The 17,497-nt window shown below is 54.5% G+C and overlaps 1 protein-coding gene across 4 annotated transcripts in view; it reads right to left on the minus strand.

The window, feature by feature from the left end:
* Nucleotides 1-17,497, minus strand: part of LOC144128555 (uncharacterized) — a 155,078-nt gene that overhangs the window by 15,442 nt on the left and 122,139 nt on the right. The window contains exon 1 of one of the 4 annotated variants that reach the window (XM_077662050.1): nucleotides 2,649-3,014. The exons of the other annotated variants lie outside the window; for them this stretch is intronic. Within the exon in view, the coding sequence (XP_077518176.1) occupies nucleotides 2,649-2,781 (133 nt within the window). The 5' untranslated portion in view covers nucleotides 2,782-3,014. Of the gene's footprint in view, nucleotides 1-2,648; nucleotides 3,015-17,497 lie in introns of those variants that run through there. 4 annotated transcript variants of the gene reach the window in all.

Raw genomic sequence — 17,497 nt, forward strand, 5'->3', positions numbered from 1 at the left:
CGTGGCCTCCTCCTGGCTGGCGACCCGGTTTCTTCGCCGACTGCGCGCGACAAAGCGCCCAAGTGGGTCAGCGGCGGGCGCCTCCTCCGCTGGGGAAGGGGCTGCACCCCGGCGTGGAAGAAACATTCAGGGACGCTGCCTGCGGTTGTCCCCCGCGCGCCGGACAGCCGACCGGGTGGCACTGCTGCTCCCAAGAGCGCGGTGGCACACAGGCGCGGCGCCAAGACACGGGCGCACTTGTGTTTCCGGCCAGTGGCCGCCGCCACCACGTTGTTGTCGTCGTCGGGCGCGCCAAGACCCGAAATAGTGTGGGCCGAGAGAGGCCTCCCGTCAGATGAAAACAGGGCCGGAGGGAGGAACAACGCCTGGCAGCGGGAGGAGATAGGCGAGCCGGCGGCGCATCCGCCCGCCGATACCCCGCGCGCGCGGCTATCATTGCGGCAGCCATTGTGCGCACGCGACAGGCGGTAAACAAGGAAGTGAAAGGCCTCGAGGCGGCCGATGGGGACGCCAAGTCCACCGCGTTTCCTCGTTCGCGCGCTCTCGGCACGCACTAGGGCTGGCGTCGTCCCTTTCAGCGCCACCACGCCCTGCGCAGTTCTGTTAACGCTCTGCCACCGATGACGCTTTCGGACACGAATCGCGTCCAGCAGCGAATTTGCCGAGCACGGCACCCGAGTAGCAGCTCCCCTCCACCGGCAGCGAAAACAGGGGTGGCGAAACCCAAACCGCAAATGGTTTGGAAGCCGGAACAGAGGGGAGAAAGCAGCGGCGGGCGCGCGGTGATGCAGGGGAGGGCGCGTTGCGTAAGCGCGAGGAGCGGAAGCTCCAACGGGGGCGAGGAGGGGTGGCGCGCGCGACGGGGAACGGCGGGCGCATGCGCAGCGAGGCCTGTCCTTGAGCGCCGGAGCCGTGCCATTGACCTAGAGTAGGAGCAACATGGCGGCGGCCTTCAAACAAGCAACGCGCTCCTTCCTTGCGCGAATCCCGTTCGCCCGCCGCTGGTTGTGTGCCGATCAATGCTGCGTCGGGCCGCCGCCGCTACTCGGAACGTCGCCGCGCGCGGCTCCCTCTCCGGGAAGTCTGTGCGGTTGATGCGCGCGTTTATGACGCCGTTCTCTCCCTGCCGGACGCGCATTTCGCCGCCAGAATACGTCGCGGGTGTGCGCGCCCTTTCAGCGTTCACTGGCGGGAGAAATGGGACAGAATGGGTGTAAAAACGCGACACCCTTTGAGCCCCGCACGCGGCGTTGGGGCGGGATATCGCGAGAGGGAACCCGGTTCTCGCGTCGTTATCTCGCGCCCTCGCCCCGTGGGAGAGCACCTGTAGCGACTTTTTGCCAGCACCAGCTCATGACCGCTGCGGATGAGCGTGCCGCGTGTGTGCCAAATGGGCTCGTGGCGATCGGCCAGTTTCCTCGTTGGTCGCCGCGAGGGGGAGGCGCCCTTCGCACGGTCAAGACGTGAAGGGGGGAGGGGGCACCAAAGCAACGCGACCGGCGCGCGCGCGGAGCTCTTTCCTCCTCGCCAGTGGCCTTGCTAGGGCTACGACCCTTCAAGGCTAGCCTCCCGGTGCTGCTGCCTCTCCTCCGCCCGCTGGCCGCGCTTCCGTCAGCGGCCGGCGGAAACTTGCGCGGGCGGAAAAAAAGAGGAAAATACGGTGCGAGTGGGTTGATTCGTGTACGTTGAGAACTGCACGGAAATTCTGTATGGTGACACACTGTCCCCTCTAGCCTCCAGAGTCACGCCTCTGGACATCTTCCGAGAGCCGTTAAGACGGGCATCTTGCATGGGCATGTCAGGACCAGTAGTGCCGTCGGCTTAGAGATGCAGCCCACGCAAGGAATTTTTCTCCCGTGATTAGAGAACATCCACATGGACACGTTAATGTAGCACTCTTGCAGCCGCCTCAATGGAAGGCCAGCTTTCGGGGAACACATGACGAGCGGAGCACATAACGTTACTGCATCGTTCCGGTGTGCACCGAATGGGCTTTCTGTAACTGAACAGCAGGATCAAATGACACACGTGAAAGAGCGAAGCGAGACAAATACACACATGTCGGCCCGCTTGGAAGGCAGGAAACACGCGCGCGAGAGCAGGCGCCACAACACACGCCTCTGCCGCGGCGCCAGCTCCGAAGTAGGCCAGCGGTCCGCCGGGTGGCCTACATCGCTATCAGGACGCGGCTCGGAAGAAGGCTCACTTCCTCCAGCGGGGAGGAAGCATTGTTCGAAACGCGGCCAATGTCAGCCAGCCGACCGCGCTAATTATGTAAGCCGGCCGGAGTGGCGTCACTGCAGGAGCGTCCCTAAGCGTGCCGCTTCCACGCGCAGCACTTACCGAAAGCTCCACCAAAGCGCAGTGCTGGATGGCAGTTTCGTGTTCTAAATGGTTAGCCAGGCAAAAGTCGGGTAATAAAAAGTGGACGCATGGGTGCGCTCACATGGTGCGGGGCAGCTGAAAGGCTTCTCTCTTTATAAGGGCTCGTGTGACAGCGTAATTTTAACTGCGCTCATCAAGGCACCGAAAAGCTGCAAAGGAAGAAAGCTTGACACACGCGTTGCGCGTGGGTCCTCCGCGCCGTCAATGCGACAGCGCAGAGACTGAAAGCAGAGGGCGAAGTTGAGAAGAGTGTTGGCACTCACGATATCGCTTCATGAGTGACTTCTTGAAGGTTGGGTACTTGGCTCCCCTCTCGCCATCCCGGCCACCGGCGCTCATATCCAACAGTTCGTCCCGCATCTCGAGGGTCCGGGACGCAACGCGCACAGCTCCCATACACACCGGGCGAAACCCGGTCTGCCACGGGCGACCGTCCGCGCGATCACAGCAAAAGGAGAAAAACAATTGGCAGCCTTCGGATGCACTGAGACGCGCACTTGTCAACGAGGCGGTGCCGACTGCCGAACAAACGCCGCGCGAAAACCACCACTGCGGGCAAAAGATGCGCTTTCCGCCGGAGACCGAGCAGACGACGGGCGGCCGCAGCTTGCAACGACCGAGAGCGCCGCGCGACTGGAACGGCGTGTGCGCTTCGCCAGCCGCCGCCGCCGCAGACTCCTCCTCCCCGCGCTGCCCTCCTCCTCCGCCACCTCCCCCTCCTCCTCGTTCGCCGGAGGAGCGCGCGGGGCGTCAGGTCTGGCTCCCGCAGCCACTTTCTCCCTGGCCCAGTTGCCCGCTGCCCTTGACAACAGAGGCCCGCCATTTTTGGGACCAGGGAGAGGGAGAGTCCGATGACCGAAGAATCCGCCGCATTTTCATCACTCGGTGCCGCTGCGCTGAGGCCGATCGGCAGAAGCCCCGGTTTCTCTTTAATTTTTGTTCGCTCACGCACCTTTCCGCTTCGCGCGCGGGAAGCGCCTCTTTCACTGTGCGCGGCGGCTGTTAACAAGGGTCGGGTAGCGTAGCCGCTTAACGTCAGTCATTAGTTTTTCTTCTTTCCTTCCAGCTCGACCGCGTACAAAAGTGCGCAACAACTGCTCCGAGTCCCACCTGTGTCACACGCACCTAAGTCAGAATCGCAGGGAGGAAGCTCCAAATAAATGGTCGCCGACGCGCGCTGTCCATACACGCTCAGGACTTGTCTGGGTCATCATCTTCGCACACGCAACGGAAGACAGCTTGGATAGAACGCGCGACACTGCCGTACCTCTTGGCCATCTACAAATGTTGTGCCAGCTGTTTAATTTTTAGAGCCGATACAGACAGGAGCGCGGCGGGTAACGAGCAGCTTACGCGGCGTGTTCGAACCACAGCCGCAGCGCTACGACCCGAGGCGCCGGGTGACAAGACGCTGCCTGTGGTGGAGAAATGCACCCTGTCGGCAAACATTCGTCTTCCAACGACCACCACGAACCGTACGATGGAGGCACTTCAGCGCTTCCGAAACGTCGTTACCGCACACAGCATACAGCTTGGAAAAGTGAGGCGCGCCAAAAGAAACCACAGAACGCCGTAATCCTCGCAGCGGTGTTGCGAAAGCATTTTCTGCTACCTGCACCTGCGGAATGGTGCGTATTATTTGTATTCGAACGGGGGCCCCCACATGAGCCAATGCATTGCATCGGGGATTTCTTTCACTTCTTGCGAGAGCTTTTCAAAGAGGGCCGCGTATTCCCACCGAGCTGATGGCTACTTCCGACGCTGCCTATCTCCAGCGGTTTAACGGTGAATTTCTCCCAGTTGGCTGCCGCCCACTGTACGCTCCAAAAGTGCAAGCCTCAACCATAGCCGTCAAAGATGCGGGACGCCGCCCTCTCAATGCTGACCGAACGAAAGACATAGAAAGCGCGGCATTCGAACGAGGCAGAGTGCGAGGACAAGTCCGATTGGCCAACATTTATCGGCATGAGATATTCCGCCCGAAAGCATGAACGGTAAAAATAAATGAACCAAAATTCAATTGGTATATATAGCCGTCGAGAGCCGAAGAGAAAACGCCTCGCCAGCACCGCTGTATCAGTCTCAGTCCCGCGGCACGTAGACGTGCGTCACTGCGGGGGCACCCCGCGCGAGAAATGCCGTTTCGGAAAATAATGGCGCTCTTTCCGCCTTTCTGTAGCCACCACCGCAAAGCGTCGCTGTAGCAACACGAGGTAGAGCTACCGGGATTGACAAAACGCAGTCCGAAGCATGGTCCACACACTAAACAATTTCTCACCCTCAAGGGTGCAAATCAGCTGTCCCCAGACGAACACCCCTTTGGGTGCTAAAAAGGGTGCAGAGATCAGCACCCTTCAGGAAGGGTGCGCAGCATGAAAGTTTAGAGGGCGCGCATCAGGCCAAGGCTTTTGCTTCATGGGTGGATCAATGTGGAGCACCCTTCCAACAGGCATTCGTAGAGGTGTTATGGAAAAATAGTACCCTTTAATGAGGGTGCAAACATTACATCCTCTAAAGTATCATTAAGTGCACCCTTCATTAAGGGTGCTGATCTCTGCACCTTTTTTTAGCACCGAACAATTGGAAAACGGTATTAGTCTGGGGACAGGTGATTTACACCCTAAAGGGTGAGAAATAGTTTAGTGTGCAGGTACCCACGGGCAAAATAACGGGTATACGTATGACCCCTGCATTCTCCCGCTTTCTTTCATAGTTGCACTCATAGTTGTTGTTCTGTCATCACCACCTCCGCTTGAGACGACTACGACGTGAGAGGGATCATTTGCAGGCCTAGGACGCGGTCACCACAACAGAGAATTATTCAAACACGCATCCCTCTAAGCAGCTACCTCTTCCTTTGTTTTTAACGCGATAGCTTTGAAGGCCCCGCTACGCAGAAAATCCGGCGTCGGCGTTGTGAGCTATAAATAGGGTGGCTCACGCAGCCACCCCCGGAGAAGCAATCTAGTTGGGCAAGCTTAGGTCACGTGACCTTGTCGGGTCTTCACAACTTGCCCATCGGATTGTGAGCAAACTGTGGCCACCCTGGCAAGTGGCAGCTAAATTAATGGCCGATCGCGAGAGGTTGATCGGGAAGAGCAATTTGGGTCGCACAAGACCCACCGGTGGCAGCACCTGCCATCTCAGGGCAGTGGCACAACCCTTAACCGCTGCACCACTGCGCCAGGAGTGGTGTGACGACTCTCAGGGACACATGACTAAAGTTCAGAACGACCAATTCCGCATATACGGGAATTAACTCATTAACGCTATCGAATATCATATCCTTAAAGCGGAGATTAAGTGCCCCCTCCAATTTTTTATTATTATTTTTGCAACAGGCACGGTTCAGCAGAGGCTTGAGACACGGAAGTGGAGTTGGGAAATTACTTCTTTCCGCGCAAGAGGGTGACAAGGAACCGCCTTAGTGCCAGGCAACGGAGAAATGGAGCGATAAACCCGAGCACTGATATCTACCGAGGGTCACCCGCACAGAGAAGGCGTCGCTTTCTGAGAATAAAACAATTACCAGCCTTCTTGACCCGTAGCCACCCAGCGGCTACACGGAGGAGGCGCTTATGTACACCGATAAACGTCGCTACATCAGGCGATGCGCTCAGCCCGCCTTGCAATCGCCGCCCTGGCGCACTAAATTAGTGGTTTTTCAGGAAAGGAAATCGCCCAGTAACTGTCTCACTTCTATGTGGACACCTCAACCGCGCCGTGAGGTAAGGGAGGAAGGTGAGAGTGAAAGAAGATAGAGGTACCGTATGCAGTGGAGAGCTCCGGAATAATTCCGACCACCTGAGGATCTTTAACGTGCACTGACATCGCAAAGCACACGGGCGCCTTTTGCGTTTCGCCTCCGACAAAACGCAGCTGCCACGGTCAGGTTCGAACCCGAGCACTCCGGCTCAGTATATAGCCGAGAGCGCACGCAGCAGTAGCACCCTAGCATAGCCGGCTCTGCACGAGCGAGGGGTGCCGGAGACTTGGGGACATTCAAAAACAAAAACAAACGTGCTTGCTCCACTTGCTCGCTACAACTTGAAACAAGCGGCTGAAAGCTATCGTCGATGTTAATTTTAAACTGCCCTTAGCACTGGTACGAATGACGACGAATGACTACAGCGAGGTTGCACATGGACGATGAATTTTATTTTTTGAGGCGACAAGAAGTCCTCCGGACCCGCTTGATCATCGCGTGCATTCAAACGTCGGCTCCGCGGGTGGCCTCCGAGAGTGTTTGACTGGCGCTTTCACGAATCCCGCGGAACGACTTGAAACGCGTCGAAGACTGCCGTGGATAGCGCCGCGCTCCACACGAATGAATGAATGAATGAATGAGTGAAAACTTTACTGGGCTTCCGTAACTGCCTGGCTAGTCGTCCTTAGTCCAAAATCCAGTGCTGGTTCTAAGAAAAAGGGGGGGGGGGGGGGGGGGGCTATGAAGCCTCTGCACATCTTCCCGAACGTCCGTTTTCAGGTTTTCACGGTGCACGTAGAAAGAATTTCCTACTGGTAATTTTTTTCAAAGCAACATAAACAAAGACCTCCGAAGCAGTACACTAGGCCAGGACAGCGCGTGGTCCCGACGAACTCTCAAATAACAGGTTCACCCTACACGGGGCAAGGAGGTCAGCATCCTCAAAAACCCGTGAGGGGTTTTTGTACAGAACAATCGTTACAAATAAACAATAACAATTGTACAAATAAAAAAATATTCAAAGAAATCGTTTCTTCTATTATATTTTTTTTCTATTTGGTATCCCCCTCCCAAATGTCCCGCTAAAGCTTTTCACTCATTCGTTCCCCTTTTAGGTCGAGTAGCGAGCCTACACAGCATGGAGGAACGCGGAGGGAGCGCGACGTCATGCGGCCGGCCTCGGCAAGGCAAGCTATCTTGAAGCCATTCCTTCCCCCCCCCCCTCTCTCTCTCTCTCTCCAGGCACGTGAGGGGACCTCCAGTCCTGGCCAATAAAACGCACGAAGCTCTGTCCCGTGGGCGCCGACTACCTCCCTTTTATTAAGGCGATAGCCTGTAATGGCTCATACTTGCGGTGGCCGTCCGTCCGTTACATCACCACCCAGGTCACGTGGCGCCAGCTGCTCTTCTCCTCTGTTGTGAAATGAATTCAAGCGCGGCAAATTCAAATCAGTGCAATGAGTCGCAAACGGCTTTCGCCTTCCCGCAGTTCAGAAATATCTAAGTGCCTCCGACGAATTTTTTTTTTTTTATGACTGGACTTCAAAAGTGTCCCGTGGCGCTCCCTTCCTTGTTATTCTTCCGACGCTGCTCAGTAGCGCCGCCATATATGTAGTTATTTGAGCTCGAGGTGTGAGTGTCGGGGGCGAACACGCAGTCTGGTCACCCGGTATAGGCTCGTGCTGTTTCGACGACGCCTGCCGCCCGTCTTGGCTTCATCAGAAGAGAAAGGGTATCGGTTTGGTTACGTCCTGCACAAGAATGCGGCCGTCGCAGGCTTAAAGAACCATAGACACCTAATTTTAGTTGCATGTTTCCTTCTTTCAAGCGATAGTGTTAGACATTATAATACATGGTTCACCACGTGGTATTCGCCTACCAGCACAAAATAATTTGTAATGAATTTCTTTTCTCATGCTGTTTCGGTTTCATCAACCGAACGAGGGCTGTGACGTGTAGCTGGTGTTTAGGTCACGTTAGGCGCTAGAGAAACAAATATAATCGCTGGTACGTAGTTTAAATTCACTACAACACTTATACCAGCCTGCACGAAGGTTCGGAATGAAAAAAAAAGGCGTATCAGCAATAATGCACTCGAGAAAGGAAAACAGTAGCGCCGAAAAACACACAGCAGAAGAACGTGTCCTCACAGCAGAAGAACGACATGTCCTACGTCGTTCGTCTGCTGTGTGTGTCTTTCGGCGCTACTGTTTTCCTTTCTCGAATACAATGAACCATCTAGCCCAAATAGAAAATCTTCTAAAAAGCAATAATACAGCCGTTTTTCTTTTTTTTCATGGCTCACGTGACCTAAACAGCAGCAACACGACAAAGCCATCGTTCGACTGATGAAACTGAAACAGCATCAAGAAGAAATTCAAATACGAAGTATTTAACGGTCGTAGGCGAACACCACATGGTGATCTATGTATACTAACGGCTAACGCATCATTTGGAAGAGGAAAACACGCAAGTAAAAATTTGGCGTCTATAGTCCTTTCACACTGATGGCGCTCTTCGCCACGCGGTTATCAAGAGACCTGTCTTCGCGGCGAATGTGTCCATGCCTAAGAGATTCCTTGCTTCGCTGCAAACTACGCCAGCGTAAAATTACCGCGACCACACCACGACGAGAAGAAACCCAAGGCGGACTGGAACGACACACCTTGTGTACACGTATACTATGACAGCGGGAGCCAAAGGGTTAAAAAAAAATGAACGTCGTCTGCATGCCGTCTGAATGAAAGCAGACGAACACTGCTGGCAAGACAAAAAGCAGCAGCGTTCTCTGAATAATATTAATTTATGTGATTAGTTAATATGAAAAACCTTTAAACCGCTGGATGCACCAAAATTATTTCACGTTGCAAATAACGCACAAACGGGTATACCTTCCCTGACGGCAACTTTTGCAGCGAAAATGATTCCCGAACTCCGTGCAGAGCGCTCGTACTGCGAGGTGTTCAAATATCCAGCGCCTGCAAGCGCTGCTCCGGGTGCCGCAGTCGACATAACCATCGCCCGCGGTCGTGTTCTCAATGGAAAACCTTGGCATCGCATTGCACATCCCATCGTATGAACGCATCGCATGACATCGCACAGCACGCCTTTTGCGGTTCGGCTCGGAAGCGCATCTCCTTGCGTTCCCTCTCTGTCTGTCTCTCCTCCTCTCCCCATGAAATGTTTTTCGGGAATTCGAGATTATTCAAGAATTCGAATGTATGCAGCTTCTAGGTAAAGCACGCCAAGTTGTTTTGTGCTATCATTTAAAGTGGTGACGTAATCGCCGATTAAAACCACGACAATGTTCAGGCTTCTCCTTACTGTGTTGCAGAAGTGCGGGGAAACTCGTGATGACGTCATTGTTGCCGAAATTTCAGATAACCACTGCCTTCGCTAACAGGCTGCCGCGAGCTATTGTCCGATGCCGCCAGACAATACTTCGTGTGCTTCACTTTTGGGTGGCGTTGGTTTTCTCCCTTGAAACAACCGTTTCTTCGCTGGAAACGTAGCGCCGTCGTACGTGACGTCATCACTGCGACCTCTGCCCGTCGCTGTGCACTGCAGAGCAGCCAGCCTAAACGCCGACGCGGCTTTATTCGCCGATTACGCCACCATTTCAACCGCTTTCAAACGGGTAATCCATCTCAAGAAGGATCACCCGGGTGGTCGGCGGAAGAAGAGAATTGGGCCAGCGGAAACAGGAGTGAGGCCCGAGGCGACATTGCTGGCTAACGAGTCCTCCAGCGCGGAAAGCCGACAGGGAGAGACAGAAAGAAGAAAGAGGTGCCATAGTGCATGGCTCCGGAGTATTTTTGACCACCCGACGATCTTTAACGCGCAACTCAAGCTACATAGCACACGGACGCCTTTTGGGCAACACGCGCCAACGCTCTAAAAATATATTTATATATTCGGCAAACGTTACGTAGCACAAGACTGTGAAGACCGCGTTTTCGGTGATGCGCTAATAACCTTACTTCGTATACAAGCATTTTGCTGCGCACAACGACCTCTGCAGTGTGAACAAAAACAGCGCAGCAAAGGGACGAGTACAAGGAGGGAAATTGCGTTCCCTACTCACTACGTACCGCCTCTGTGCCGTTCTATCTTCAAGGCGATATCGCAAAGCTAGCCCTACTCTGAACTGCCCTGAAGACCTCGGCAACGCACTGAGGACTCATCGCGTGAAATTAATCTAAACATGTCCCACATGAACATGGGATTCAGTAAAGATGGGTAGATGGATGAACATGGGATGCTGCCATATATGGACAGCAACACTCGCGCCGTCACAGCGGCGGTTTTCGCCCAGTTACATCGCGAAGCCAACTCAGCCGCGACTACATCAATCGCACGCGGAAAACAACGAGAAGTCACAATCGCATGGCGCACCTTCGCCACACGTCAAACGGAGCCCAGAAGGCGATAGAGGACCAGCTTCGCGCGACGACGACATCACAGAGGAATGCTTAGAGGCGCGACCGCGGAGCTGTCGCAGCGGGCGATTACGTCAGCGCAAGGGATGCAGCCCGTACTTCCGGCCCTAACCCTCGCGAAGGGCGGAAGGGCGCGCATTGCAAGCGCCCCTGCGATGATACTGCGGCCCAGCTGAACGGCCGACCTCACAGGCGATAGCGCGTCTTCTCTCGCGATAAGTTCCCGACTGCACGTCGCTGAAATCCGTACGCGGAACGGATCGACCGTTACGATAAGCGTCCCGGCAAAGGTCCTGGTATAGCAGACCTTGCAAGCGAAGCCACCTCCGACGGAAAAGTGGCCAAAACCTGACACAGCACCGGTTAGCCGCGTGCGCGGCCTCTCTACTCGGTTTTTCAGCGCACTTCGTGCTTGCAGGTGCCGAGGGCGAGAGCTCGGTTTATTCAGAGGATGCTTCGGGCCGTTGAAGCACCCAGCAGCGGACGCCAGGACAGCGGCGAACGGAGCCACCCAGGTTAACGTGCAGGTCCTCACGGACAGTCCGCAGAGGAAAAACTGCCAGGGTTATGTCACGCAGGGGCGGGCGAATCAAGCGCTACGTCGTCCGACTCCTCGGTTCCCCCCAGCCCGCGCGGCACCGCCAGCAGCGGCGGCTTTCCCCCCTCCTCGGCAGCGGCGGCGCGCAGCGGAGGCGGAATAACGGCGGCGCGCGCGCTTCCCCGCAGGTTCAAGGGCGCTCCGGTCGCCGGCAAACACTGGGGCAACGGCCGAGGGGCCTTGGAGCGACGGCGCACGCGCGGCGGGGCTCGGGCCCGTAGCCCGTTGCGCAACCGCCGTGGCTGCAGCGCGGCACCCACCGGCGGCCGCAGCGAAATGACGGACGAAACGGACAGTCACGAGGAAGCACAGGCAGTGAAAAGAGACGCCCCCTCCTCCCGCCCACCCCACCCCGCACTAATCACGCCGGCGGTAGATCCGCCCTTTGAGACTTTTCAACGCCGCCCTAATGCGTTACGTCGTGGTTGCGTCTACAGAGCAGTTTGGTCACTTCGTTCGCACTGCGCCAAGATGTCACCCTCTTTCATAGCGCACCAAGTGGTTCGTATTTTCGCGGTTGCGGTTTTCCTTTTGCTGGACTGCACGCGTGCTTCGCGGCCGAACGGCTCTCACGCGTGCACAGCGCGGCGCTCTGCGGGGGCGCAGCTATCCGAGGCAGCGGCACATCGATACCGTCGCATGTGGCAACAAGTTGGAGCGCTCCTCACCGCGTCGCAGTTGGTGCCGCACTGTCGGGCTGCACTGGCCCCAGTGCGAATCTGCCGAGGTGCTGCCGCCTGGTCGTGAGGGGCGTGCCACGAACAGATTCGCACAATAAATACACTTGGAAAACACAAGCGGAATGAAGAGGGCTAGGCCGCTTGTTTTGTTTCTTTGTTTCTCTCTTCCTCGGTCCAAGGCAATTAAGTTGGCGATGTTGCTAAACGCGTACAGGTGGACCAACGACCATCGACGCTGGCGTGTTCTAGAAAGGACTGCGCTGCAGCAACCAGAAAATCCCTTCTTGCTCGGCTACTGATCCCGAGTTCCCGGGTTCGAACCCGACCGCGGCGGCTGCGTTTTTATGGAGGCAAAACGCTAAGGCGCCCGTGTGCTGTGCGATGTCAGTGCACGTTAAAGATCCCCAGGTGGTCGAAATTATTCCGGAGCCCTCCGCTACGGTACCTCTTTCTTCCTTTACTCTTTCACTCCCTCCTTTATCCCTTCCCTTACGGCGCGGTTCAGGTGTCCAAAGATATATGAGACAGATACTGCGCCATTTCCTTTCCCCCCAAAAAACCAATTATTATTATCATTGCTCACTGAGACAACCGAATGGCAGCGCTGCTTATCGCCATGCACAGAGGGGGAGAAACTGTTCAAAAGAACCCCCGTCAATTTCCCGTTCGTTCTTCCCGTTCCCACCGCAGGTCCCCACTGGACGGCCTCCAGCGACATACTGGAAGTGCTGCTTATTAGCCGCGAAGTTCAAGAGCGGCAAATGAAGACGCCCACTGAGCCGAGCTGCAGCATTTGTGCCGCTCCTTTGCAGGGCACGCGCTCGGAAGGTGACGAAGGCGCGCACAGGGCATGTTTGCACGAGTCACGGCCCTCTGCCGGAGTAGTGGTGTCCCTGTGCTGGCGTAGATGTGTGATCTGTCGCGGACACGATCCCCGCAATCTTGAGCCCCCGCGATTTGCGACCGCCCTTAGAAAAACTTCTTTAGGCAGTGTATAGACTGTCCACAGACTTCCGTCTATAAAGTCTATAGACTCCCCATAGACGAACTCTATAGAGAACAGTCTATGGGTAATACAAATCCTACAAACATTCTATAGAAAATCTATAGATTTATGGCCATACACATTTAGTAGACTTTTGTCTAGAGGCAGTCTATAGACTATGAGTAGACAAAAAGAAATATCTATAGGATGGCAATAGAGTCTATAATAAGTCTACAGACTGTCTATAGAGCATTTTTATAAAGGCGGCGAGTGTCCTTCGTTCTCCTGACACGCGTGCAGTCTTTGCTCTGAGTGCGTGGCTTCCCTGGCCCGCCTCCGGGTGCCGTACTGCGTGCAATAAATGTCGCTTAATGCGTAACAAAACGACTGTTGTGCCCTCAATTACGCGCCTTACGCCATCGGCAGCCAGTGCGCGGTGAAGCCTGGCTGAGACTTCGGCTTTGCTCTGCGCACACCCCTTCACCCATAGGGCACTGTCACATCTAGGGGCATGCCATCCTCATTTCTCCCCGTCAAGAACGGCTGTCTATACAGACAAGTGCTTTTTTCCACGCTCCGGAACGAAGGAAGACAGAGTTAGGGTCTCGCATTTTCATCAACGCCTTAGAACACGGCACAGTGACTTTGCTGTCATTCGTTTATGTAGCAAGCTTGAAAAAAAGAAAAGAAAAACCACGAGAACATCGATTCTAATGGCGTCCCCAGCTATAGAAGAAGGTCGGAGACGTTTGTGTACTCCGTAGGACTTCACAAGTGCGAATCAAAGCTTTTTCGGTCGCTTTTGTGCCGAATATGAAATATGGAGGCGAAACGCTAAGGCGTCTGTGTGCTGTGCGATGTCAGTGCACGTTGAAGATCCCCATGTGGTCGAAATTATTCCGGAGCCCTGCGCTACGGCACCTCATTCTTCCTTTCTTCTTTCACTCCCTCATTTATCCCTTCCCTTACGGCGCGGTTCAGGTGTCCAACGATATATGAGACAGATACTGCGCCATTTCCTTTTCCCAAAGAACCAATTATTATTATTATTATTATTATTAAATCAAACGACGCAAAACGCAAAGGCGTCTGTGTGCTGTGCGATGTCAGTGCACGTTAAAGATACCCAGGTGGTCGAAATTATTCCGGAGCCCTCCACTACGGCACCTCATTCTTCCTTTCTTCTTTCACTCCTTCCTTTATCCCTTCCCTTACGGCGCGGTTCAGGTGTCCAACGATGTATGAGACAGATACTGCGCCATTTCCTTTTCCCAAAGAACCAATTATTATTATTATTATTATTATTATTATTAAATCAAACTACGCAAAACGCCAAGGCGCCCGTGTGCTGTGCGATGTCAGTGCACGTTAAAGATCCCCAGGTGGTCGAAATTATTCCGGAGCCCTCCACTACGGCACCTCATTCTTCCTTTCTTCTTTCACTCCTTCCTTTATCCCTTCCCTTACGGCGCGGTTCAGGTGTCCAACGATGTATGAGACAGATACTGCGCCATTTCCTTTTCCCAAAGAACCAATTATTATTATTATTATTATTATTATTATTATTATTATTAAATCAAACGACGCAAAACGCTAAGGCGTCTGTGTGCTGTGCGATGTCAGTGCACGTTAAAGATACCCAGGTGGTCGAAATTATTCCGGAGCCCTCCACTACGGCACCTCATTCTTCCTTTCTTCTTTCACTCCTTCCTTTATCCCTTCCCTTACGGCGCGGTTCAGGTGTCCAACGATATATGAGACAGATACTGCGCCATTTCCGTTCTCCAAAAACCAATTATTAGTCGCTGTAGCTGGCATAGCTGTACAGAGGTATGACCTGTTGCAAACAGGAATCGCAGTCCGTGTTTTGCTTCGTTTTTCGCTAACCGCAAACAGCGGTGGCAGGACTGTCTGTCACAACTGTTTTGCTGAGCGACGTCGGCAGTTAGATAGCACCAGATATATAGGTTCGCAAGCTTACGGGGACTAAAGGAACAGAGCTGAACACGGGCGCTTTCAATTGCACCGGCAACACGTACTGAAGAGCGTTGTCAGCTTCCGCCTTGTTTTCGTGGGAGTCGCCGTAGTTTTCCACACACCACAGTACCCCGCACGGAGAGCGATGGTGACCTCATCGACCTTGACATTCTGCACTTGGGCAAAAAATAAAAGGGGGGGGGGGGGGTAACTTCGTTGCAATTGTTCCTTCCGCCCCATTCAGGGACCAAGAGGGGGGGCTTTCAAGACTGAAGCTGACGCTACTACACCCCCTTCGCTTCCTAGCCTGTTTTCATCAGCGTCTGGTGGCACCCCGCGCTATGGCGGGGCGTCGCCGGACACGTTTCCGTTTCGCCAGCGCGGAACCGAGCGACGTAGCCTTCCCTGCCGGAAACAAGCGACGCGGATGTCGTCCCGCGTTCACCCTTCCGAGCCGGTTGCAGCCGCCGACGTATGGCTGCCGCCAGCTGGGTCCTGCTGCTGTGCAAAGGAAATCGGTCGAGTACCAGAAGGGCCTCGAACACGCGCTGTATAATCTGGAGGGAAGATCCGAAAAGCGCAACTTGAGAGAGAGAAAAAGAGAGGTCGAACACACTGAACAGGCGCTTTCAAAGCGCGCCAGTCACAATAGCTATCCGCCGTCCGAGGGACACCGCGCAATAATTGAAGTTTGGTAGTATCAACAGGAGGCCGCCTTCTAATCACAACGAGGCCACACTCACCGAAAACAGAGCTTTCAAGAAACATTAAAGACCAAAAACCGAAATATAGGTGTCGCTATCATCGGCCTATTTTGCAAGTAAAATGCGTGCGTCGATACCGATTTGTTTGGTGCGGATACCAGAGGCTACGCTGCGCGCGCGTTCACTTCGAAACGGTGGCAACGCGTCCTTTTACGGAGGACGTCATGGGTTTGAATAGACTGGCGGGAAAAATTTTGAAAGCAGTTTTCTCGACAATAAATTCGTCTCTCGCTGCCGGGGAAGCGTCGACATATCCAGAAAGCGCCAAAGAATCAGTGTTTACCGATAATAATCATTGCATAAATCTGATATCAGTGTCCCTTCATAATGCGAGGAACATCGTGCGATTCTTTATTTTCGCTACGGAGAGCCATTCGTTTACCCGAGAAGCTCCTAGGCGAACACGTACAAGTTTTAAACGGCTCATGGATGAGGAAATGTGTCACGGCCGCAGTGTTGCTGCCGACATTTCATCATAACGCCTGTACCGAGGAGAAAAAACAAAAGGACGTCCATAAAGGGGCTCTTTATCTTTCACTGCTCACGCTGCAAGGAAATGCGTCCACACCACCGGCTGGGCACACGTGATGTCGAACAGGCGATTTTAAAGCCCAGCCCCGAAGCACCAGCTGCTAGCTGTTCGACTGGCTGAAGAGGCCGCCGAGATCCAAGGGATTTCGGCCAGCATATGAAGCGGATTCCCACCTGCCTTAGGGTGCCTCTCCTCTAGGGGGGAGGACCTGGGGCAGGGAAGAAGCCTTTTATGTTGGACAATAAAGTTGATTCACTCACTCACTCATCTCTCGCCGCGTTTGCAGCGCTGCGCTAAGGCGACTTCACATATATCGTGTTAACAGCTTAAACGTGTCTGTCGTTCGGCCGTTCGTGTCGAACTAATGAATGGGATGCAGCAGTGCCCGACAATGACGACCTCGGCTGGCGGACCGCCTTCGTGTCGCCCGGCGTCGCAAAGCTGCAAAACCACCGCTGGCGTCAGCTATAGGGGCAGGCACCACACTTGTGGCTAACTCTGTGCAACGCGTTCGGGCCGAAGCAACCGGCGCGCACTGAAACCCCGAGCTGCCCTTCGTTCTTCGGACATCGGACGTGCCTGGTTTAGCACACGGTTCCTCCTGCCGTTGGAGAGGGACGGGGCACGGGCGGCTCTTGAACACAGACGCGCACCGTCAGAGGCAACGCAAGACGCGAACAGGGAGACGTTACCACCAAAACAAGAGCACAAAAATAGCACAGAGAAGAAATAAACGCAGGACCTAATAGAATTTCAAAATAGGGGAACCCAGCGCATGCAAGCCCCCCAGGAGTCATTTATTTTCTGTTTTACTGATGACCGCATGACTAAATCTCTTAAATAAATGAAAAAAAAAAGCAACGTGTTAACGGAACGCCAATACTTTGTGACTCCCTTCTGTATCTGTTGCCAGACCGTCGTCGTCGCTTGACAAAACGGGGTTGTTGCGACGCGTGTCGTTTCTTTCAATCTTTCCTCTTATATCTCTTTTAATTCTCCTACTGTTGTGGCTCAGCTTGAGCCAGCGGGCAGGCCCGTGCACTTTCCATCTCATTCTTCCCGCAGTCGCAGCAACACAACAACATGCACTCCCGCAGCCGCAACAGGGTTGCGGAACGCTAGCGAAACTCAGTCCAACAGTGGCTCGACAGTCAGCCTACATGTGCGGTGACGAAGCGGAAACGGCGGCAGTGTAGGGGATCGGACACGACCGAGGGTGCCGAGGGCAAGCCCAAAATGGCGCGCCCTGTTCACCGGGAAGTCTCTCTCAGAGTACACAAGACGGACGACGTCATCTCGACACTCTCGGCGTCGCTCCGTGTACACGCCGACGAGGACAACTACTCGAAAAAGGCACGCGCGAGTACTACAGGGAACACGAGCTCGCGCACAAATGAAACCGTTCTGCGGGTGGTAACTTCCGTCAGACGC

The sequence above is a fragment of the Amblyomma americanum genome, chromosome 4, assembly GCF_052857255.1.
Source record: "Amblyomma americanum isolate KBUSLIRL-KWMA chromosome 4, ASM5285725v1, whole genome shotgun sequence".
NCBI lineage: Eukaryota > Metazoa > Arthropoda > Arachnida > Ixodida > Ixodidae > Amblyomma > Amblyomma americanum.